Genomic DNA, 26,350 nt, shown 5'->3' on the forward strand with positions numbered 1-26,350 from the left:
AATTTCACCATCAATCAAGCACATTTCTTCCATTCATCTAATAACATGAAATCAACTATGAGAAGTATAAAGATCATGCGAATTGTCGAATCGACCCATAAATTTCACCATTTCTTCAATGAAGTTTTACAAGTCTTTTACAACAACATCTTGGCAACAATCTTTGCCTTCTCTTTCTATTCTACTCTAATTGCTATTCTATCAACTGACTACTCACTCTCCAACTACTCTCTAACTGATTCCAACTGCCTTTACAAAATGAAGAGTCGGGGCTTATATAGTGCCCATAATACAATTCGATGGCTCAGATCAATTTGAGATCAATGGCCAAGATTCAATAATGAAAACCCTAATTAGGGTTTGTTACAACCATTACATAACATTTAATGCTTGACCAATGATAAAATTGTATTTTAAGGACACATGTCTTTTCTGGAAAATTCAACCAATGGATAGCTGGGGTAGGTACATCGAAGTTTGTGCCACCTTCCATGAGTTAGGTACATTGAATCTAGACATGCTGAGGTGGACCAATCCGACTGGAGAAGTGATGACTAGGATGCCAACTCGTCTGACACTTGGTTGATGCCAACTTGGTAAATATTCAACTTGATGTTGTTGAGAAGCTAGCTTTAATTAATTCTTCTGAAACTATCTGCTTCTTCAACGAACCCTTGCTCTGACTTTCTTTTCTTTGATGTGTAGGACGATTGATATACCTCGCCTTGGAATGCTGGATGGGAAGAGGTTATTCCTGATGATGCTTGACCGAAGAAGGTCGTCCTTGTCGATGCTAGACTGGAGGAGGTCGCCCTTATCCTTGCTTGATCTTCTTGGAGGAGACCGCCTTTGATCTGGCTTGATTTTCCAACTCCGGGATCTCCATTTGGTGCCTACACAAAATATTAAAGTTAGTCTTTTGAGCATCAAACCTCAAAGCATGAAATTTAAGACCTTTCAAAGGTAAAACTTAAGATATTAATTTGAAAAAAGCCATGATAAATCAAGAATTATACATTTTCAAATTAATTATGAATGGAATTTGGACCTTCAAGACTTAGATTTTACAAAATTGCAATGGGATCACAATAAGTCTTGAATAAGAACTTCAAAAATGATTCTTCATACCTTCTCTTTGATTGCTTAACTACAAAACCTTGGCAAAAGATGAAAGAAAACCGGATTTTGATGGACAAGCTTAGATTATAGTCCTCCCTTGGATGAATTACGCCTCCATTAGTCTTCAAAAGAGCTCCTCCCTCCTTAGCCTCCAACACTTAGCAAAATTTCGCCTTCAAATACCTTCTAAAATCTGGAAATTATCCTCCAATCTAGCAAGAAATTCGCCTCTCCAATTTGTTCCTCCAATTCGCATTTTAAAACAATGAATGAATGATTTGCATTTGTCCACAACACTCCTCTCTTATAGAGCGCTCACCTTCTTCAACCATGAGGCCGACCTAGCAAATAAGCCTTAAAATAAAATATAAAAAACACTAAGAAGAAGGCCGACTTGTCAAAATAAGTAAAAATAAGGTCTTGTGCCCTCCACATGTAAATTTTTAATTTATTTAAATTAATTTTAATACCTCTAAGATGTTTATTTTGATTATTTCAAGGTATAAAATTGATTTATTAAATTAAAATGCCTTTAATTTAATGCAAATTTGATTCAATATCTCCAAAGGCCTCAAAGTTAGAATATCAACGCTAAAATGATGTGAAAATGAAGGACATCACCAATTTCGCCTTGGACCCTCAGTGAGGGTCAGGAGCGATTTTTCAATTTTGGTCTTAATCCTTCACCTTTTATTTGTCGATTCTCATTGTGGGGTAAGCAATGATCTCTTTCATCCATCCTATGCATGCTTAATTTGTTTTTGCAAGGCCAAATAGGTGCTCCAAAGATTTTCGCCCTGGGCCTCCATTGAAGGACAGGAGCGACTTTTGCATTTTAGCCTAGGATTATCAAGTTTTGAAGTCAAATCTTTGTTCACCATGTTTTAGAAGACCCTTTCCATCCTTGCACAACCTTGCCTTAGCGTAATCTTGGAGGGAAGTTATTGGTTTTGTAAAAATAGCCCTGGACCCTTGGTGAGGGACAGGAGCGAATTTGAGTCTTTTGCACAAATTCTTAATCCCTTCAACTTCAAATTATCCTCAAGGCGTAGAACATCATTCTCCACTCTCTTTTGAGTCTTGAAAACAAAAATATTATCTCGAAATGCAAGGAAAGTGGGCACACTTAGAAATTTCGCCCTGGACCCTTGGTGAGGGACAAGAGCGAATTTGCAAATTGTCATCAAAATTTGTAATCTTAGCATCTCAATTCCACCTCAAGGTATTTCAAACATCGCTTCAAACTAAAGGCTGGATATTAGGTTTTTCGCCCTGGTCCCTCAGAGAGGGACAGGAGAGATTTTGCAAATTCAAGTTTATCCGTCCTTTGTTAGTTCTCCAAATTATCTTCAACAGGCAAAACACACCCTTCCTCATTCATTTCAATCATAAAATCGCTTTGTCCTTGCAAGAAAATTGTGCCTTTGAAATTTTTGCTCTGGGCCTTCAGTGAAGGCCAGGAGCGATTTTTGTTATTTAGATAAAAAATGCTTCACCTTTTCTTTTGAAGACTCTTTGCTAGGGAAGACTTCACCTTGTTTATGTTATGAATAGGTTTTCATGTCCAACAAAGGATAAAATAGTGTGTCCACAAGAAATTCGCCCTGGGCCCTTAGAGAGGGTCAGGAGCGAATTTTGCCTTTGGGCATCAAAATTTGCACTTTTAACCATCCAACCCAACTTCAAGGCAATTCAAATGTCATTTCACACCTATGTCTAAGCTTGGCCTTGCTCAAATTTTGGAGGAAAAGGTAGGTTTTAGGATTTTCGCCCTGGATCTTCAGCAAGGGTCAGGAGCGAATTTCCTTTTCTAGGCTTGGTTTTTCCTTTTTCAAACTCAAAATCACCTCAATTCGACCAAACAAGGCAAGAAATGCCCTCTACTAAGATTTTCGCCCTGGACCCTCAGCAAGGGTCAGGAGCGAAATTTTGGTTTTAGGCAAAATCCTTCATTTTTCAAAGTTAAAACTTCTTCAGGAGGCAAAAGGAAGTTGTTCTTGTTTCACTCATGTCTAAAACTTGACTTTTTTCGCTGCAAAATGAGAGAAATTCAAAATTTCGCCCTGGACCCTCAGTAAGGGTCAGGAGCGAATTTGCCCTTATTGCCCAAAATTCATCAATTTTCATGCGGCCAAACCTTTGAATGATGTTCAACCTTCCTTCCAAGAGACCCTGCACATAAAAATTTAGCCAAAATTAGTGACAAATAGGCTCAAATAAAATTTTCGCTCTGGACCCTCAGCAAGGGTCAAGAGCGAAATTCACAATCTAGGCTAAACTGCTCAATCTTCAAGTTTCAAATCACTTCACAGGACAAGGTAAGATCGTTTTCAAGGCCAGGAAAAAGGTTTCAAGCTCAAACAAGGTGGCAAATGAAGTTTATAATGAATTTCACTCTGGACCCTCAGCAAGGGTCAGGAGCAAAATTTCTAATCTTGGCCAAAATTCATCATTTTTTTTCAAGGTGTTCAATCAATTCCAAAGTCCAAACAAAATGCTTTGCAAATCAAAATTTGGTCGAATAAGGCCAGGAATGAGTCCTAGGTTGATTTTCGCCTTGGACCCTCTGGAAGGGTCAAGGGCAAGATTCGCTTTGGACCTCCTGAGAGGGTCAGGAGCAAAATCCGACTTTTTTGAACTCTCTGACAGGATAATTTTCTGGAATATAACATTAAAGTATAAGTGACATTTCCTTCTATTTTTCTTCTTTCTTATACTTTAAGTTATATTCCATATATACTTTCAGGATGTTTGAGAGTGGTTTCAAACCTCCAGGAGTTATATTGCAAAATCTAGTTTTTGGAGGTTTTTCAGTTTCCAGACTTAGTCAAATTTCGGGATCAGGACATTCCAGACTTAGCCAAATTTCAGGATCAGGACTTTCAGACTTAGCCAAATTTCAGGATCAGGACCTCACTCAAGCAAGACCTGCTATCCTATTGATCTCCCCGACAACACTCATCTTGCAAAGGCTAACAGACAAAACCCTAAAAGACCTAAAAAACAAACCCTAGAAAGCAAAAAGCAGGGGTCCCCATTTGCAATGGGGCGATGTGTGAAAACGTCACAACAGGTATACACAAGTTGCAAGTTTTAATAGTATTAGAAAAGTTATGTAAATATTTAGGATAAACGAGAAATATTTTGACATGTTATCCAAGCTTAGGGGGTCATCCCCCAGTAATTTAGTTGGGTATACACAAGTTGCAAGCCAACCTTAGTGATGGTGTCGTCTAATAAGAGTTTAGAGGGAGATCTAAAAACTGAAAGCTAGAGTTAGTGTCTTGTGGATTGAATTGTGGGTCCTAACTCTTCATAATTTTTAAGTAATTAAAGATCATGAATTTTTAACTTTACAGTTTGCAAAAAATTGAAGGTTGAAGGTTATGTTGGTCCCAAGCTGACGCAACACTCTAGTCCTCCCATAATTAGACAGGGTCTAATTTGGGGAGAGGAAAGTGCTTTCAATGGGTGAAGAAGAGATCTCCTATGAGAAATGCAACAAACCTCATCCTATAGAAAAGGCTAGAAGGCTCAAGATTCCCTATGAACCCATTCACCAAATCCAACAAATAATTGTGCCCACTATTATTGATTCTAGGAAACCTCAACAATGGAAACCCCTAAGCCAACAACTATCTTACACTCATAGTAATCTCAAAAGAAGACCGACTCCATTTCTAATCTGATTCTAGTCTAATATGAAAAAAGTCAACTACACTAACCATCTATTACTAATCTTATAATAGCCCAAAAAAAGGGATAGAATGAGATTAAGGGTTTAAAAAATAAGAACAACGATTAAAAATAATATAGAAAATGGGAGGCAATGCACTAAAAGAATGTGATCAATTTGAATCTGTTTTTGTTGTTCAACCTTCCTTTTGTATTTCTATGCTACCATGATACCAAAACACAGCTCTACCTTCATCACAATTTATGTGTCCTTTTCTCCCATACAAAAACCTATAGTTTCCTATGTCACAGCAACTTCTGCACCCATACTATCACAAAGGCCACTCTGGCAAACCAAACTGTAAGTTCTTGTGTCAGAGCAAAGGATATATTGACTATGCTGGAAGGAGGTATGTGTTGGTAAGGTGATAGCCTAGGACTGCAAATAGAAGGTTGAAAATTAAAAGGAGAACTAAATTGATCTCATTCTTTGGCAGTGTCTTCCTTTTTCTTTAAGTTTTCTAATCCTTAAAATCATTTTCTAAACCCTAACCTATTTCTAAACTTACACACCTTATTGTCACGAAAGCCACTTCTACCAATCCTTTTGTAGAAGAACAAGGTCCTATTTACTCCAATAATTTATCCTCTCTCCTATCAATTTCTCTTTTAAAGTTAGTAGTACTAGTGAAATTCCTACTACAATCACAAAGGTGAGTCTTCTATTCCCCCTTCATCTCCCACTCCTACGTTCGCTTTGGTCACTTTTGATTAAGTGTCCCCTCATTTCCCCTCGCTACCTCTTCTTTGTCTCTACTCTCTCCAAGACCATCATTTGTTTCCAACTCCAACAACATTTCCTATACAAAATATCCATCATTTTCAACAACTCACCGATGAGTTCAAACAAATTTAAAATCAAATTGATGCTTATTATTCACAAGCCTAATCTCAACCTCTGCTAATGGATACTCCACAACTAGTGATGCAGTTTGATCCTGCTAATATGTCTTTATATTATGGGAGCCTCATGCAAAGGTGAAGAAATCGAGACAAAGTAATGGTAGAACATTAGGTCATGGATGCTATAACATTAGATTCAAAGAGACTTCCCCACATACCGACAATAATATCATAAGCAAGTAGCAAAAAGATCTACACAAATCTAAATGTTGCAACCCAAAGAAAAAGGGGCCAAACAGAAAAGAGGTCATTTCAGCTCCATTTCTACTAGTCATACCACTACAAGTATAAACTATGAATGATTTGGTGGCTTCATACTAATGTTTTCACTGCTATCTTATGTTGTTGGAGGGCCATACAGTTTTAGATGAGGATTGTGAGGGGCCCTTACCACCTACAAGCGAGTTGTACCTATCACAAGGGGGCGTGTGAGCCTGGTGAATAAATCACTGCCCTTTCTCTTGCTGTTAGAAGTGGTTTGGAGGCACCTTAGGCATGTTTGCTGCTTCCAAGCCTTTTCGTGGTGGACAAACAATGGTTGAGTGAGTTTTAATGACTTCCGTGATTGCTGTACTTGTTGTACTGACAATCAATATGTTTTGTATCCAACCTGCAGCAATATAGTTGGACTTATAAGTCTAATATTCATCAGTTATAAGGAGAAATAAGTGTATTCCCGGTGGTGTTTCAGTTCTAGTTTGTGTAGGGTGCTTCCGTCTATTGTATACAGCAATTTACAGTGTGTACTTAGTGTGTTCAGTTCTGATTTGTCAGTTTACCAACTCTCATCAGACCTTGTTTCATCTAACAGAGGTATACATTTATGTTGGTACTTGATTACATTGTTTACCTATGCCATATGGCTTTAGTTTGAATGTTGCAGAAGTTGACATTTGTGATCACAACTTTACATCAGCAAATATCAGTAGTTTACCTTTCCTAATGATGATTTGTAATGCATTTTATATTGTCTTGTAATGCCCTGATCATAGTACCACCAATGGTTTCATATTTTCTTTTTAATGTAATTACATACTCCGTTGAATAAGCGTAGATAAGGATGGTTTGTCACCTTGTGTGCTTGTTTTACTTCTTGTAATTACACACACTGCTAAATAAGCATAGAAGTGTTTACTTTCAGTTCTTGCATCAAGCACACTCCACTAAAGATTGTAGACTTGGCTGGTTATGCCGCCTAGTGTACTTTCTTTCAGTTTCTTGCATCAAGCACACTCCACTGAAGAAGTGTAGACTTGGCTGGCTTTGCCACCTGGTGTGCTTAGTTGTTACTTCAGTTCAAGTTGCTCCACCTTAGATAACTGGGTGTGGTCCTACTTAACATGTGCTCTCAGCTTTCCCATCTCAGGAATTGGATGATCAGAAAGTGATAAGGACATTGCATTGTGGCTTACAGTCAGTTGAAAATTTCAAGAAAACTACCAAACAAGACTATTAAGCTTGTAAAGAGATAAAAAGCAACCAGTATGACAAATACAAAAGTTTGCACCATTTGTGATTTTGTGTACCTTTGCTTGCAAAGAAAAGAATAGAATTGTAAATGTTGTGCAATTAAAATGAATAATTAAAAAAAAAATTGTATGGAAGGTACCTTCATTCAAATGATTGAGAAATGAGGGATCATTGTGCATCATTCATAAAGTCATGTAATCTCTAGGTGACTAGAATTTAAAATTCATTAGAGAATCAGTGTAGTCTTTCATATTTTTTATTCTAAATATTCTAGGATTAAATTGGGGAACACACTTTTAGTACATAATTACGTAAGATGGCCTAGTTGTCAAGACCCATTCTTGGGTATATTCATCTTGCTCAGGTGGATATTAGCATGGTTTTAAGACTCGTGGACTCGCCACGGACTCGCGAGTCCATGGGAGCCATGAGTCGACTCGCCAAGGACTCGCGAGGCGAGTCCTAGCGAGTCCATATGAAAGACTTTGCTTGGACTCGCAAGTCTTTCATATGGACTCGCACAGCCCAGTTTACACGCCATATAACCAATAAAACTCAGTTTTGTTTTAGTTTTTCAACTCATTTGGCATTTTTGATTGGTTATAGCAGGTTTGTAGGGTTTGAAGGAGGAGAGGGAAGAAGATAAAATCAGCAAAAGAGATCTAGGTAAGGATTTTTTCTCTTTTTTTTTTCATTTGAATCATTTCCATGTTTTGAAAATCCAAAAAAATCTTGAAAAACAAGGGGATATGCTGCCAAAGAAAATTCTATTTCCTTTCCTTAGTTATTTCCTCATATTTTTTTCTTGTTTTTGAATGCTATTTTTCCCAAATGATTCATTGTCATTTTTTTTGTTGATTTTCCATAAAACCCTGCTGATTTTTTTTTTTTTCATGTTAAATCAGCAATGGCAAGTTCAACTCCAAGGGCAACCCCAAGGTCAAGAAGACAAAGAGATAAAGCATGGAAATATGGGATTCCAGGAAGCAAGATGGGGGAGGTCACTTGCACCGAATGTACAAAATGGATGACGGGTGGAATCAATAGATTAAAATACCACCTTGCACAAATACCTGGATATGGTGTGGAGGCATGCCCCAAATCAACTCCTGAGATTATTAGAGAGATGAAGGCCATTCTTAATGAGAATGATATGCAAAAGGAAGAAAGGCAAAAAACAAAAGAAGCCATGGCAGCTGCAATGAATCCCACATTGTCCACTTCGGGTCCCATTGGTCACACTCGTGGTCATCAATCACTTTCATCTTTTGGTGACAATGAGGGTGAGGTTAGTGGCACTCCTGTTAGATCAAACCCAAATTTTTTTGCACCACACAATGTTCCAGGTGCACAACCTTCACTTGAAGGTACAAGATGGAATAGAGAGAAGCATGAACAAGCACGGATAGCAGCTTCAAACTTTTGGTTTTACAATAATCTATCTTTCAATGCAGAAAACAATGTGTATTGGGAAGGTTTTGTTAATGCATTAACAATTGCGGGTAAGGGGTTTAAGGCCACAATAGGTCATGACTTCAATGGGCCATTGCTAGAGAAAGCTGTAAAAAATACACAAGTTGTGGTTGATGATCAGAAAAGGTATTGGAAGAGAAAAGGATGCAGCATTTTATCTAATCGATGGACAGATGGACGGAATAGGACTCTTCTCAACTTCTTGGTGGCTTCAAATGGTGCAATGGTATTCCTAATGTCTATTGATGCCTCAAATGAAATAAAAAATGCAAAGACTTTGTGTAATCTGTTGGATGGGGTGGTTCAGGAAGTTGGAGTTGAGAATGTTGTCCAAATTATCAAGGACAACGCAGTTGCATATGTATCTGCAGGTAGAATGCTTATGGAGAGGCATCCTACGATTACATGGAGTCCTTGTGCTGCACATTGCTTGAACTTGATGCTAGAGGACATTGGGAAGATTGGATGGGTGAAAAAGGTGGTTGAAGATGCAAGAAGTGTCACCAAATTCATCTACAACCATACTTGGGTGCTTGCTTTGATGAGAAAACACACAAATGGCAAAGACCTTGTGCGACCTGGAGTGACACGATTTGCTAGCCACTTCATCACTTTGCAGAGCATTCTTAGTGCCATTCCTCATCTTAAGTAGATGTTTGTGTCTGATGCTTGGTTGGAGTCTGACCTGAAGCAGAGAAGATTGTGAGCATTGTTTTTGATGAAGGGTTCACCAAAAGTGGAGAGGAGTTGACTGCGGTAAGTAACAAACACAAAAGTAAACTTTATACAATCTTGTCTATTTGCTGATTTTATTTTTTAGGGGTTAATTTTGTACTAATTTAAAATTTGTTTTCATTTTTTTAGGTGACAAAACCTTTGGTAAGGGTTCTTCGTATGGTGGATGGAGAGGGCATGCCAATGGGTTTCATTTATGAGGCCATGGATAGGGCCAAAGAGGCCATTTCACATTACTATCGTGGAAATACAAGAAAATGTGAAATCCTTTGGCACATCATTGATCGTAGGTGGACAAACCAACTCCACCAACCGATACATGCCTTCGCCTACTTTTTGAACCCGAAATTCTACTTCTCTGATTCATTTAGGGTTGATGAGGAGGTCATGGTAGGTGTTATTGCATGCATTGATAACATGGCACCTGATCCTAAGTTGAGAGACAAGTTTCTTGATGAGTTGGAGGTGAGATTTGACATTTGCAATTGCTCTATCTTTATTTATGAATTCGGAAATGTTCATTATTGAATTTGAGTTTGACACTTTGACTATCTATTTATGAATTTGGAAATGTTCATTGTTCAAGATCTACAAGAGTACAGAGGGGAGACTCTTCTCATCACAACTAGCAATTGATAAGAGAGGAAAACAATAACCAGGTAAAAAATTTAGTAACTTAGTTCAATACTGCAAGAAAAAAACTACAAACTTGATTGTTACATTTTTTTCTAAATTCTAATATTTCTAAATGTTTTTTGTAGATTTATGGTGGGAGAATTATGGTGTTGGCACGCCTAATCTTCAAAAGATAGCCGTCCGTGTTTTGTCTCAGCCATGTAGTGCTTCTGGGTGTGACCGAAATTGGAGTGTATTTAAGAGCATTCACACAAAGAAGAGAAATAGATTGACACAAAAACGGCTCAATGATCTAGTCTTCGTTCGGTACAACCTTCGCCTTCGAGTTAGACAGGTGGAGGGTGTTTCACATGAGGCCATTGACTTGGATGAAATTGATCCATATGGTGATTGGACCATGAATGAACAAAATGATGGTGACAATGTCCTCCTTACCGAAGAAGAAATTGCAGAAATAGAGAGGAGCAGCACAAGATACAGAAGGAGCAAGATTGGATGAAATGGAGGATGAAGATGAGGACGAAGATGAGGACGAGGATGAGGACTTTGACTTTGAAGAAGAATCATCTCACCATTTAGATACCACAACACCCACTACTACTACTTCTAGCTCAAGGCTTGAAAAATTGAGCTATATTAGGAGAAATACAAAGAGGAAGATGTAGTCTTCTCTTTGGTTTGTTAATTGTTGTTTTTCACATTTGGAGTTGGGCATATCATTATATGTAATTTGTGAACATTTATAAACTTATGCTGCTGTTATACATTTTAGAGTTGAAACTATGAGTATGAATGATGAAATTTCAAATATTGCGTGTTTGTAGATCATATGACATGTGTAATGTTTCAATTATGGCTCTTATGTTCTCTAAATGCATTAATTTCTTTATGTTTTCTTTGTAAAACTATGGGTTTTTTTTTGCCAAGTCTTTTGCGAGTCTTTCACGAGTCCAAGTCCGAGTCCAAATTTTTGGTTTGCCGAGTCTGTGGCGAGTCCGAGTTTTAAAACTTTGGATATTAGAGAAATTATGCAATTTATTATTCCACTTAGCTTGTTTTATTAACTTGCTTTGTGAGAATCTTTATTTTATGCAGAATGAGTGATCTTTCCAATATCCACATGTAATTTCTATATATTGCAACTTTGCTGCATTTTATTGACAAGCTGACAAGAAGAATGCTAAGGAAAAAGAAAAAGAGAGTTTTTGAATAAAACAGGAATGAAATCTTTGCTTGTAAAAGGGTTTTTCTTATTTTCTCCATGGTTATTATGAATTGTTTTAAAGCTGATCTAATATTTAGATTTTAGTGCTATTCTTTTAGTTGAAGATTGTAGAAATTTATGTTTAAAGATCTAATTTTAAATTTATGAGTCTTGTAAACATTGAAAACTGAAAACTAAAAAGATGACCTGCAAGTACAATCTATTTCCATGAAGCTTTAGACTATTCAACTTTGTATCAAAGCAAGGATGCAAGCCATAAAAACTTGTTTTGAATTATTTGCTGTCATGAGTTAGATGTTACATCTAACTATGTAAATCAGGTTTTATTCATGGAGATGTTGCTAAAGGATAAAGATGTTTTAAGTGGTTTGATGGTTCAAATCAAAATCCCTCCACCTGCAAAGATTCTTGCATGGGAAAAGGACAATCTTGCAAGGATGATCATATTCATCAATCCCAAATCTCATCTCGTTATGTATGCTCAAAGTATGACTACTGCAAAACAGCTAAGTAATGTATCAGTCATCTAACATAGCCAAGAAAATGTTATTATAATATTGAATTTGACCAGAATGATGGATGGTGAGAATGTAATAATAAATTTAATAGTTCCAAAACTCACCGCCAGTCGTGCGAGTTATCCGAGTCATCGAGCCGAGCAGACCTCGCCGAATTTTTGTGACTCGGCCCGAGTCATGGAATATGATATATAATTTCATATATATATAATTGTAAAAGTATATAATTTCAAGATTTTGCCGAGTCATTGCCAAGTTGTAGCCGAGTCACGAGTCGAGTTGGCCTTGCCGAGTCCGAGCCAAGTCCAAGTTTTGGAACTTCAGTGTATCTTCTTACATTGATAGGATTGGAGACATTAGAAATCAGTTACACAATGTCCGCGAGTCGTGCGAGTTATCCGAGACGCTGAGCCGAGCAGACCTCGCCGAGTTTTTATGACTCGGCCCGAGCCATGGAATATGATATATAATTTCATATATATATAATTGTAAAAGTATATAATTTCAATATTTTGCCGAGTCATTGCCAAGTTGTAGCCAAGTCACGAGTCGAGTTGGCCTTGCCGAGTCCGAGTCTGGGAACTAGTGTATCTTCTTACATTGATAGGATTGGAGACATTAGAAATCAGTTGCACAATGTTGGTGATCATATTTCTGATGATAAACTTGTTCCCCTAGATTGGAAGGGTTTTTCAAATAGCTATTAAGTCTTTATTACATTTATCAAGGCTAGGGCTTCTTTACCATCATTTTCATATCTCTATGAAATCTTTTTCCCAAAGGAGACAAGAAGGAAGCTGATTAGTCAAAGGGATGCTAAGGATGTTGCTTTGTTCTATAAAGCGAAGAAAGGTGAATTCAAGGAGGACAGACATGTGTAATGACCCTTACTATAAAGGCCACTAATAAACCCCAAAACTGAACTGAGACAATTTGTCAAACACTTGGCATGCACTGAATTGTTTTGTTTGTGATGTAGTGTTTCAATATGATAGTTGTTTTGAGCATCAAGTACAATTGAGATAACAATACCAATATTGAAATGTAACAATAATGAAACTCTAAATATTCATGCAAGGACTTCAATGCTAATATATCATGAATTTCCCAAATTCTGATTGCATTGTTCAGTAGACTAATTTTCTAAAAATGTATGACTGTTACAAACTCTTACACATGAGCACTGAATTTATGACAAGAGAATGTATAAACTATCACACATGAACAATGACCTTGCAATGCACCTTCTCTACTATATCAATCCAACTACAAGATAGCAATGTCTGATTACAATGGACTGTTTTCTGAATACATATATGACTGTTACAACTGTGCACTTCTATCATAAAAATTGACAACAAAAACCATGCAATGGAACCTGGAAATCGCTCCTTGAACTCCGATTATGAAATGCTGATGAAAGGAGGACTGGACTGTCCCAAGAATGCCCTGCTGTCACTACCGTACTGTCCCTGCAGCAGGCCGTACCTGGGTCGTACTGTGCGGCTGCAATACCAAATTTTGAGCTGGGATGAATTCAAAACCCTTATTCACCAAATACAAGCCCTCAAATCAACCTTCAATTGAAATCCAACATGAAATGGCTGAGTACCATCTCCAATAACGCAACCCTTCAGAAGATATTTCACTTCCTCAGTTATGCTAATCTAAGGGAGTTATCGTTCCCAAAGATCAATGATATTTGCAGACCTTCAAGCTCCACAAATGCTCAAGTAGATGCACTAGAGTAAATAGACTTCGATGTCAAATGAGAGACCCATGGGGTCTATTTATACACATAATAGAATCTTCTAGAAGCCTCTTAGTCTTTCTAGAAGTATCCATGACTTTCTAGAAGTATCCATAATAGAATCTTCTAGAAGCCTTATTGCACTTTTTAGATAAAAAGTTACTTCATAAAATAAAAAGTGCACCTCAATAAAATTTTGGCCCCAAATAAAAAGTAATAATAAATATAATGTCTCCAAGAGCATAATGAGCCATCCAATCACCAAATAAACGCCAAAATGACTCTCTCATCACAACCATCTGCCTACGAGAGTCTGGAATAGGCAAATCCACGTAAAGTGTCATGTCATACTAAAGAGGGGACATGACAGTCCGCCCTTCCTGAAATTGCTTGGCCTCAAGCAATCTCAATGCAAGATGTTGCAGAATGGCTTCAGTCTCCCAAGTGGCATCCTCAACAGGAAGATCTCTCCACTTCACCAAATACTCCCTGATAACTCTCCTGCGGAGCTGTTTCTCCCTACTATCCAAAATAGACTCTAGCACCAATATCAATTTCCCCTCATCATCCAAGGGTGGTAGCACTGTGGAAGGCACAACATGTTGTCCTAATGCCTTCTTGAGGCGCGACACATGGAACACATTGTGCACCCTGCTATCTGCTGGAAGCTCAAGCTCATAAGCCAACTCTCCTACTCGCCTGATAATCCTGAAAGGCCCATAATAGCACGGCTTAAGCTTTTCTGACCCTCTCTTCTTAAGAGTAGACTGTCTGTAGGGCTGAAGCATGAGGTAAACCATATCACCAACCTCAAAACTCCTCTCAATCCGCTTCTGATCTGCGTACTGCTTGTACTGATTCTGTGCCCTGGCCATATTATCCTTGAGAGCATCAACAATGTCCTTGCTCTCCTGAAGCAAATCCTCGGCACGTGGAACTCTAACATCAGACATCAGCAAATCAATGAAGTTAGGCGCATCATACCCATATAGAGCTCTGAAAGGTGTCATCTGAATCGACATGTGGAATGTGGTATTGTAACAATACTCACACAAATGAATCCATCTCACCCATGCCCTCTGCTGACCAACCACGTAATTCCTCAAATAACCTTCCACCCACTTGTTCACTATCTCCGTCTGTCCATCCGTCTGTGGGTGATAACTAGTGCTAGGTGTAAGCTCAGTGCCACAAAGTCTGAATACCTCCTGCCAAAAGTGACTCAAAAATCTACTGTCCCTGTCACTCACTATGCTGCGGGGCATCCCATGCAATCTGAAGACCTCTCTGAAGAAGACCTCAGCTACCTGTACTGCTGTGTAAGTAGTAGCGATGGGAAAGAAGTGTGCATACTTCGTCAGTCTATCCACTACTACGTAGATGCAATCATGCCCTTGAGCCTTGGGCAAGCCCGTAATGAAGTCCATAGATATGCATTCCCACTTCTGATCTGGAATGGGAAGTGGCTGTAGGAGCCCAGCTGGAAAGGTGTGCTCTTGTTTGTTCTGCTGACAAACAGGGCACTCACGAACATACTGCAAAACATCTGACTTAAGCCCTTTCCAAGTGAACCGCTCCCGAACCTGTCTATATGTCTTGAAGTACCCGGGGTGACCAACTGTAGGTGAATCATGAAGAGCCCTCAATATAGATTGCTTCACCTTCGATCCTGGGACTAGAAAAATCCTGCTCTTGTAGATAATCAAATCATCTACAAGTGTATACCGGGTATCAATAACTGACCCATCAACTATCCCTGACGCCCATGGGTCTCTAGCATACTCTGCCACTATCATATGTCTCCAATCCTCTGATATTTCAATCAATGCACTGAGATGTGGTCTACGTGACAATGCATCCGCTACCACATTCTGAGTCCCTCTCACATATGATATGTCAAAATTGTAAGCTTGTAGCTTACTCACCCACTTCTGCTGTCTATCGTTGAGATCTCTCTGACTAAGGAAATGCCTCAAACTGTTGTGGTCAGTTTTAATACAAAACTTACCACCCACTAGATACCGTCTAAACTTAGCCAATGCGTGCATGATGGCTAACATCTCCTTGTCATAGATGCTGAAAGATCTCTCTGGACCACGGAGTTTCCTGCTCTCATATGCAATAGGGTGCTTGTCCTGCATCAACACGGCACCTATACCATCGCCGGATGCATCACATTGAAGCTCAAATGGCTTCGAGAAATCAGGCAAGGCTAACACCGGGCATGAGGTCATGATCTCCTTGAACCTGTCAAAGCAAGTCTGTGCCTCCGGTGTCCAAACAAAGGCCCCCTTCTTCAGCAAATCTGTCATAGGGGCTGCATGTCGTGAGTATCCACTAACGAATCTGCGGTAGAAGCCACATAGGCCCAGGAACCCTCTCAACTGTGTCAAGTTCTCAGGAATAGGCCACTCTACTATAGCACGGATCTTATCAGGATCCATCCTTACTCCCTCTGCACTGATAATATGTCCTAAATACAAGAGCTCAGTCATACCCAAATCACACTTGGACTCCTTGGCATACAAGGACTCCTTCTGCAATATGCTTAATACTGTCTCCAGATGCTCAAGATGTTCCTGCCATGATCTGCTGTATACCAAAATGTCATCGAAGAAAACCAATACAAATCTCCTCAACTGATGATGGAAGACCTTATTCATCGTAGACTGAAAAGTAGCTGGTGCATTGGTCAACCCAAATGGCATGACCACAAACTCAAAGTGTCCACAATGACATCTAAATGCCATCTTCTCCACATCCTGCTCTCTAACTTTGATCTGATGATATCCTGATCTCAAATCTATCTTGCTGAAGTAGCATGCCCCATGAAGCTCATCTATCAGCTCATCAATCCGTGGGATAGGGTATCTATTCTTAATAGTCCTCTTGTTCAACACCCGATAGTCAATGCACATACGTAACGAGCCATCCTTCTTCTTCACCAACACTACTGAAGAAGCAAAAGGAGACTTGCTCGGTCTAATATGCCCCATCTCAAGCAGCTCCTTGATGGTTTTCTCAATCTCATCCTTGAGTCTCTTAGGATGCCTGTATGGTGTGATCATCACGGGTTTAGCACCCTCCTCTAACTCAATGATGTGCTCTATTCCCCTGTCAGGTGGTGCACCGGGTGGAATGTCACTGAACACCCTATCATACCGTTCTCTCAATCTCTGAATGTCAGGGTGATACTCTGTCTTCTGATGCTCCTCCTGTGTAGGCATGAGAGTACACATGGCTGCCCATCCAATCCCATCGTGTCTAACCAACCTCTCCATGCGCCTGAAAGAAATATCACTATTTCTGATAGCCCTCAATACATGCTGTCTCCCATCAACCTCAAACTTAATCTCCATGTCTCTGAGTCTGAGAGTGACCTCACCCAATGAATGTAACCAAGTCATCCCCAATACAATGTCTAGGTCACCCATGTTAACTACATGGTAATCCGCTTTGAACTCATAATTGTTCAAGCGTAGAGGCATGTTTCTAATCATCCTGTTACACTTAAGAGTGTAACCATCAGCAACCTGTACTCGGAGACCCTCAAACTCCTCTGTCTCAATGCCACGGCGCTCAACCAATCGTGCATCAATGAAATTGTGCGTAGCACCTGTGTCAACTAGGGTAATCACCTTCTGTCCTGCTAGAACTCCACGCAATCTAAAGGACCCCTCTTGCTGGATACTGGACAAGCGTGCCTGCTGCAAATGTAACTCCAGCTCATCCTTAGGCTCTGTAGCCTCTGCCTCTACCTCCGGCTCTGTGTCACTGTGCTCGTCCTCATGTACTGCGCTATCTGAATCTGAGTCCTCATAGTATGCCCACATAACTCTATTGGCCTTCCCCTTAGGCTTTAACGGACAGTCATGATCCCTGTCATAAGGACCTTTGCAATAGAAGCATAGCTTCTTCCTGCGTAGGTCATTAAGTGCCTCAGTATCCAAGGGTGTGGTGGATTTCCCCTTGGTATCAACCTTCCTCCCTTTCTCTTTATCAAACTTCTTATTATCTCTGAAAGAAGTAGAACTCCTAGGGGTGAATTTGCTAGAAGGTGCTGTAAGCTCCATACTGCGAGCTTTCCTCATGGCCTCCTGTAATGTCGATGGTTCAAATGCCTTGATCCAACCCTTGAGGGGTTTAGACAATCCCTCAGTGAATAGTATGACCAACCGTCTTTCTGATACATCTTGTACCATAACTGACAACCGTTGAAACTCACTGATATACATCTCCAAGCTGCCTATCTGTCTCAACTGTGCAAGATCACGAAAGAATATCTCAGGATCCTTCCTATCAAAACGCTCCACCAATCTGTCTACAAAATCCTGGTATGAAGTCACCTGGTTGTGCTATAAAGTAACCATACCATGTGACCACCAATCATGAGCTGCGCCCTCCAAATGCAAGGTGGCGTATCTGATGGCATCTATCTCCGACATGGGCCTCAATGCTAAGAAGGTATCCAACTTATGTATCCATGCCTGTGCTGTCATCCGTCCACTACCATCAAAGGAAGGTAAAGTGAGCTTGCTAGCAGCTCGCTGCAACTCACTGTCATGGCCTCTAGGTCTCCTGTTCTGCTGAGTGCTCCTCATGTGCTCTCTCCTCTGATTCAAGTAACGATCAAAATTAAGTAACTCACGTACATGTGGTGGTAATGCCTGCCACTCTGCAGTAGCAGCTCTAAGATCATCCTGAAACTCATCTTGTACATCGCCCTCTCCTGCCTCCTGAGCCTCCTCTCTAAGGAAAGTAGGACGAGTAGGTCTATCCGCTGTCCAAGACCTGTGCCTAGGAGCACCCTATGAACCTGCTACACTCCTATTGTCATGATCAGGTGTAACTCTATCCTGCTCCTGAACTCTGGGCTGAACCACTCTCTCCATCATAATGGTCAAAGCACGCAATGACTGGACTATCTCCTGCTGTCTAGTAGCCATGGTTCTGAAAAAGTCCCTAGCCTCATCATCCTTATTCCTGGGAACTCTAGGTGGACTCTGTGACTGTCTCTCACCCATGGTAAGAATGTTTCTGTACTCCTGTTCACCCTCTAGTGCTGCTCTTCTGCGTGTGTAGTACCTGTGATGCCCCAATGCTGATGGATGCATAAATGTTTCTTACCCAACAGGATGGCAAGAACACCGCTCTGATACCACTGTAATGACCCTTACTATAAAGGCCACTAATAAACCCCAAAACTGAACTGAGACAATTTGTCAAACACTTGGCATGCACTGAATTGTTTTGTTTGTGATGTAGTGTTTCAATATGATAGTTGTTTTGAGCATCAAGTACAATTGAGATAACAATACCACTATTGAAATGTAACAATAATGAAACTCTAAATATTCATGCAAGGACTTCAATGCTAATATATCATGAATTTCCCAAATTCTGATTGCATTGTTCAGTAGACTAATTTTCTAAAAATGTATGACTGTTACAAACTCTTACACATGAGCACTGAATTTATGACAAGAGAATGTATAAACTATCACACATGAACAATGACCTTGCAATGCACCTTCTCTACTATATCAATCCAACTACAAGATAGCAATGTCTGATTACAATGGACTGTTTTCTGAATACATATATGACTGTTACAACTGTGCACTTCTATCATAAAAATTGACAACAAAAACCATGCAATGGAACCTGGAAATCGCTCCTTGAACTCCGATTATGAAATGCTGATGAAAGGAGGACTGGACTGTCCCAAGAATGCCCTGCTGTCACTACCGTACTGTCCCTGCAGCAGGCCGTACCTGGGTCGTACTGTGTGGCTGCAGTACCAAATTTTGAGTTGGGATGAATTCAAAACCCTTATTCACCAAATACAAGCCCTCAAATCAACCTTCAATTGAAATCCAACATGAAATGGCTGAGTACCATCTCCAATAACGCAACCCTTCAGAAGATATTTCACTTCCTCAGTTATGCTAATCTAAGGGAGTTATCGTTCCCAAAGATCAATGATATTTGCAGACCTTCAAGCTCCACAAATGCTCAAGTAGATGCACTAGAGAAAATAGACTTCGATGTCAAATGAGAGACCCATGGGGTCTATTTATACACATAATAGAATCTTCTAGAAGCCTCTTAGTCTTTTTAGAAGTATCCATGACTTTCTAGAAGTATCCATAATAGAATCTTCTAGAAGCCTTATTGCACTTTTTAGATAAAAAGTTACTTCATAAAATAAAAAGTGCACCTCAATAACATTTTGGCCCCAAATAAAAAGTAATAATAAATATAATGTCTCCAAGAGCATAATGAGCCATCCAATCACCAAATAAACGCCAAAATGACTCTCTCATCACAACCATCTGCCTACGAGAGTCTGGAATAGGCAAATCCACGTAAAGTGTCATGTCATACTAAAGAGGGGACATGACAACATGAATATAGAAGACAAACGGTCTTAGCTTTGAAGTTCTTGACACAAATAAGAATTTAAAGTCATTTAGCGTTCAAATAAAGAGGGAGTTTTGAACAATAAAAGATCATAATGCATCATTCATAAAAGTTATGCAATCTCTAACTGATTTCCATTATGAAGTCGCTAAATAATTAGCTTAACATTTCATATTTTTTATTCTAAATATTCTAGGATTAAATGGAAGGATACACTTTTTCTATATAGATACTTACCATGGTCTGGTTGCGAAGATCAATCGTCATGTATATTCATCTTGCTTAGGTAGACATTATAGATATTGTGCATTTTATTAGCTTTCTTAGATCACTTTATTAGCTTTCTTAGATCACTTTATTAGCATAGTTTAGTTAGCTTGTTTTGTGAGAATCTTTATATTTTCTATAAATTGCAACTTCATTGTATTTTCTAGATGAGCAGAGAAGAATGCTGCTAAAGAAAAAGAAAAAGAATGTTTTTGAATAAAATAGGAAAGTTATTGTTTCTTGTAAAAGGGGTTTGTTTTAGTTTTCTTCATGGTTTTCTACAAATTTGTTTAGAGTTGATCTAATATTTAGTTTTTAGTGTTATTCTATTTTTATGTTTGAAGATCTAGAATCAATTTTGAGTGTCTTTTAAACATTGTAAACTGAAAACTAGAAAAATGGAAAGTGGGAACAATCTAATTTCATGAAACTTTAGATTGTTCAATATAAAATTGAAACAATTAATAAAAAAAGACTAATACTTTTGTAAAAATATCTGGAATTTTTTCTGAAAGAACTGAAAAGAAATATAACTAAAGCTGCAGTCTTATGGAGAGGCTTCAGGAACTATTTTTATGGAGTAGGTTTTCTCGTGAGGGAAAAAAAATGTTATAGGATTAATTTATTAATAGGAGTCCCTACTTTTTAGTATATAGAGTTTGAGCAGGTGTCTTCAGGTCGATGCTAGAAATTTATTCAACAGCTTAGGAAATATTCTGCCACCTGTCAATCATCTGGAGCTTTTAGATTCCCACCAATTAATCTAAAACAAACTTTGGAGGGAAAATTATCTCTATTTATATGTTTTAATCTCTGTGGTCACAAATAAATATTAATTTTTAGTTAAATATCAATAAGCAACAAGATACAGTTGACATAATCTTGATTTACAATGAATGAAAGACAACAAAATATCGAAGAGAAACTATATATTTAGTAGAGAGGATCAATTACTCAGACTTTTTAATCAAAAATTTGGGACTTTTCTAATGCTGGACATAAGTCTATTTCTATTCATTGCTCTCTCAAAATATTAATGTTTAATAATATGAATTTGATTGATCAGATATACAGAATATTCTGAAATTAAATGTATTTATAATGTAAGTGTATTATTGAAATTTTGAAGCATCATGGGACACCCAGCTTGCTTAAAAAAAATCAGCTAAATTATTTAAATTTAATTAAAATTCATGAGACCCACAGCTTCAATAAATTTCGGGGTTTAAACTCCACTACGAAATTCATTGGACCACCCACTTTAAATGTAAAATAACCCCCCTAATTATTTTCTGAAATTATTTGTCAAATGAAAGGACAATATAAACAAAGCAATAAAGAGTTTCTTGCTGATGTAGATTTCTGATATTGATTTCAATTTTTAAACTACAGCTGTTACAACTGTTTGGAAAGATTGACATTCAAATAGAGCACCATTACATGTAATTGATAATACATAAAACTTGGCATGAGTACTTTCTATCACTGTGATCAACTGGCTGCTACAGGTCTGAAACTGATCTCTAAAACTGCTGATTTCAAGTTGGATAATCACAAACATCACCCAACTGGTCACTATCATTCAACAACATGCCTATTGCTTACTCCCAAAGGTTAAACATCTAAGACTTCAACCAAATCACCTTCAAATGCACCCATACTAATGGCAAAAGGTCTGCAACATAATTTTAGGCATAACCAGGACTTTCTAGTCACTGAAAACAAGGGCGATCATGCTAGAAAAAATTCAAACGATTCCCAAAGTTGACAAAACAGCTCCCAATCACTTGCAAACTATGTCTAGGGTCTAGGCACCACAGAAGAAGCTGGAAACTAGTTAAAACCCCAAGCGACCTGCTCTAGATGTCACACACCATGCCTAGAAATTGGTACGGCCTGCAATAATGGTAGGGCCCCTTACAGATAAATTCAAATCTGCTACCAAATACTCCCAAAACACTCCTATCTTGATCACCCAACCTTAAGGGAACTTTCAGATTGATACCCAAAACAAATGCACCATTATTCTGCTCTAGTTGATCCAAAATGAAGGTTTTGATTCATCTTGACAAGCTGTATGGCAAGTTGGGAAAACTCCTGCAACTCCACAAATAACACTAAAAAACTCTATAAATCACCACAAAATGATGACTCAAATTTGCAATTTTTTCTGAAATGTCGAATCACCAAAGAAACTTCATTAAATCAATGTATATCCTGTATAGAAACGCCAAACCAGCTAGGATGGATCTTCCACCATCAAAACTAGTGTAGATTGACAAGCATTTGCGTCCTCAATCAATTCCTTGAAGAAATCAATGTTCTCTCTGACAACATCTCTGTACGTGTGCAACTCTCAATGAGAAGAATGAGAGCCAAAACCCTTTTATATGGAATTTGGAGAAAATTAGGGCAATTTGAATTTTCAAATTATTTTATTTCCCCTCAAAAAGGCCTATTAACATTTTTTTAAAACAGCTTAAATCCCCATATCTCCTAGGCATCCAGCTTGGGGACATAACACTGCATAATATTTAAACACTAAAGTGAATAATTAAATGTCACTTTATTACTTTAGTGCATATATTAAAATAATACCAACCACCAAGCAGAAAGCCCACCAATACAACAAAAAAGGAAATTGATCATGCCCAGACATAACTGATGTTGAGGAAAGATGCCTGGTGCTAAAACGAGCACTTACTATAAATAGTAGTGTTCTCCAAGAACTATGGAGAACAACCCAGAAAGCTCAAAACGCTCCGACAACTGTTGCCACCAAAGCTGTTGGAAACTAAGAAAACTGTAAACCGAGCTCTCCAGGGAAAAATAAGTCCCTAACCATCATCAAATAGCCTACAGGAACCCAAAAATAGGCTAACAGAAAACACAATCTAACTAGGTCCAAGAACGGGACATTACATTAAAATACTCCTAAAAAATATCAGCAGCACCCACTGAAATTTTTATGAAGCCCCCCTCCATGGGACTACAGCCTAAAAGTCTCAAGTCTATGAATGACTGTGAAATGCCAAGAAACGGTGAAAGAGCATACAATGTAATACTTCTTAATTACAAATAACTTAAAAATGTTAAAAACTGAAAAGTAGAAGAATTTTCAATGCTGATACCTGAATTTTATAAACTGTCTTGCACTAAGAAAAATAACGTGTCAGAACTCATTCCATTCTTCAAGTCATGATTCTGATTAAGAATCTGTAACACACATACTTATTTTCGTAAAACCATAAACCTTGTATTACCACAAAAGAACTAAATCTTTTAGCCCAACAAAGTCAACAAGAATAATCTTAATGGTATATAAAATAAGTCCTTACAGATTATCACAGGCTTCAAGAGCATACCATCACATCAAACTGTTCAGGTTTTGAAACAAGTTGCATGCAACAGTTATCAACAATAATCTCATTATACTTAATTCCCGGGTATTTCTTTGCAACTTCACGGCATGATTCCAAGAAGAGCCCATCTGCAAGCTTCATGATATTAGCCTTGTGCACTGCAGTTACCGTCTTCCGATTGTTGAGATATGCATACTCAAAGGCATACTTTGCAATCCGCTCTGAACAAAACTTTGTTATCACCTAGTAATAAAGCAAAGTGATTATCTATCAGAGTTAGAAGGAGAAAATATTTCATACAAACTAGCAAGTTGAACATAAATTAAAAGTATTGTATGTCCATTCAAACTCATGCCATCTACGAATGTCTATTAACAAAGAAACAAATAGTCTTATCTTTGAAAACAAGAATAGAAATCACTTGATCATCTCACAAAATGTCAAATACATCTCGATGCATAAAGTAAATAACTGGAGACAACAAAAACTACACAAAACTGCAAAAAGAATCTGTAAAGTTAATTAAGAATATTGAATAAGCCAAAAAGGAAGAAATAATTCAACTTGGAAAAACACAAGGGTCAAAGGCAAACAATTATATTCTCACTGAGAAAACCATGGGGGGTTGAGGGGGGCAGGGTAGGGGGGGTGCACATTTCCCATGATGAGAAACCAAGCTTGTCAATTCAATGTTGAATGCAAGATAGCATTGACCCTCTTACCCAAAATACAGCTGCAGTGCTACAGAAGTCTCTACTCCATACTTCTTAACTACATTTAGCTTGCACAACTGACCAGCCACTTACCTGATGTCTTCCACCCTTTCCATGGCCTCCTTCCAAATATCCTTCAGGGGGGAATCTTTCAAGAACAATTGACACCATCAAGAGAGGATTTACTCATGTACCTACACCTGGATTCCCAGAGAACAACAGCTGCAAAGAGAACTGGGTGCAACTTGAAAATTTTTTCCCCTCCTCAAATTCCCCTTTCCTCCTCGGAGGGAGAAAAACCATTTGTGATTTCTCAAAGAGAAGATTTAACTAGTCATTTCATAGGAATCCATCCAGGTTCCAGTTGTGTTGACATTCTCATTATGCTGAAAGGACACTTAATAGCAAGTTGCTACCATCTAAAGAAAAAGAGTTAAAAGCCATTTTATGAGTAATCTAGTTCATGAACAATGCTGGCTTATACATGAAATCATGTAGCCCAGCCTTCAACCCTACAAATGATCTCTCAAGCACGGTCCTCCTACAGGTTTGCCTACCAATTGTGCCAAGTCAATTTCAGGAAGAATCTTTTATGAGAAAAATTGGTAATTTGGTAGGGAAGTTCATATAATCCCAAGAGCTAACTCTTTTTCAAAGTATTTTGAATCATGCATGCATTTGTGTAAACACAGATCTCGAAAAAACCTTCCAAATCAGATATATCTCAAGCCAGGAGGCATAAAATAGGGAAAACATACAAATTTGTGAAGTCAAATTAAGGTATGACATTCGTATGCCCTCAAATGCAAAAACTAAAAACCGCTCATAACACTTAAAGAGAGACAAGTACCAAGCTCACAAACAAATTACGATATAAGGCAACCAGAAGTTCAATCTCAGGAAGATAAGAATCTGACCAAGTGCAATGAAAAAGAACCAAAAATGGCATTCAAGCAAAGAGATCAAGAATCCATCTCAAACCACCAAAGCTTATGTTTGTAAAGCAAAAAGAAAATGGACATTACAGTAAGTCTACCCACTTCCAAATCTTTCTCAATTCTTGCTTCTTTTGATAAGGAAGAAGGGGATTAAATGATAATACTCAGATCACTTGCGACACTCACACGAAGTCAACATAAACAATCCACAAGCTCTCAATCAATTCCAGACGCTACAGTGCATCCCACAACCATGAATCAATAATTAATGCTCAAAGACCATACTCCAATATTTTCACACTTACATTGTCCACGGATTAAGTAAGCAACAAGCAAACAACAGCAGGATCATCAATAGCTCAAAAACAGTGACTTAATCACTAGCTCAAAAACAGCAAACAGATATTAGAACAATCCAGCACATGAAGGAAAAAAGAAAAAATATGTCACAAGTTCACAACAGACAACAGAGGACAACTCACTACATTTCTCAAATAATTTCCTCAGATCTGATGCAGCCAATTCCACTAAGATCAGTCACATCAGCTAGATTCAAGAGTATCTATGGTCTAGTCATCAATGACCACATTAGCATGGACTCCCAACAAAATTCATAATGAGAATACAATCTTGAGACTCAAGAGGAATGGAATCCAATAACAGGCAAATGTTTCTTAGAAAATTGATTTTTCAAACCAAGGCAGATCACCAAAAAACACCAACTGGCTAAAGAATTTCCACTTGAGGTCAACATTTTGCCATAAGGGATCCATGAAAACATACCTACTTACATTCTCATAGCCACTTATGGGGATTAGTTGCAAAAATGAAATCCATATAATTTCGTTTAGTGGATTTTTGTTCTCAGTCTACATCCCACAATATCGTTCAAAAACTAAAAGAATACACACAATTACAGAACTCTCAAAGTGTTTGCAGCATCAATAGTATCCTACTCCCACTAAGAGCATTTAATTAGATCAGCAAATGAAAAATGAGGACAAACACTTCAGGAATTCATTGACATGCATAACTTAGCAAATCCTGAAGTTTTCAAAGGAACATTCATGTAGTACCCCGCTT

General features: G+C 38.3%; 1 protein-coding gene across 3 annotated transcripts in view; it reads right to left on the bottom strand.

Annotated features, from left to right (window-relative positions):
* The window catches only part of LOC131045350 (isocitrate dehydrogenase [NAD] regulatory subunit 1, mitochondrial), a 110,708-nt gene that overhangs the window by 35,056 nt on the left and 49,302 nt on the right, over positions 1-26,350 (bottom strand). The window contains exons 2-3 of one of the 3 annotated variants that reach the window (XR_009105801.2): positions 23,620-23,859; positions 23,386-23,470 (exon numbers count right to left, since the gene is read on the bottom strand). Coding sequence is in view for 2 of the 3 variants with exons in the window: in XM_059209769.1 (XP_059065752.1) it covers positions 633-893; positions 23,620-23,859 (501 nt within the window). In the remaining variant the exon portion in view is untranslated. Of the gene's footprint in view, positions 1-597; positions 894-23,385; positions 23,471-23,619; positions 23,860-26,350 lie in introns of those variants that run through there. The other 2 variants (XM_059209769.1, XM_057978938.2) reach the window with 2 other exon arrangements.

This window comes from Cryptomeria japonica, chromosome 8 (genome assembly GCF_030272615.1).
Source record: "Cryptomeria japonica chromosome 8, Sugi_1.0, whole genome shotgun sequence".
Classification (NCBI taxonomy): domain Eukaryota; kingdom Viridiplantae; phylum Streptophyta; class Pinopsida; order Cupressales; family Cupressaceae; genus Cryptomeria; species Cryptomeria japonica.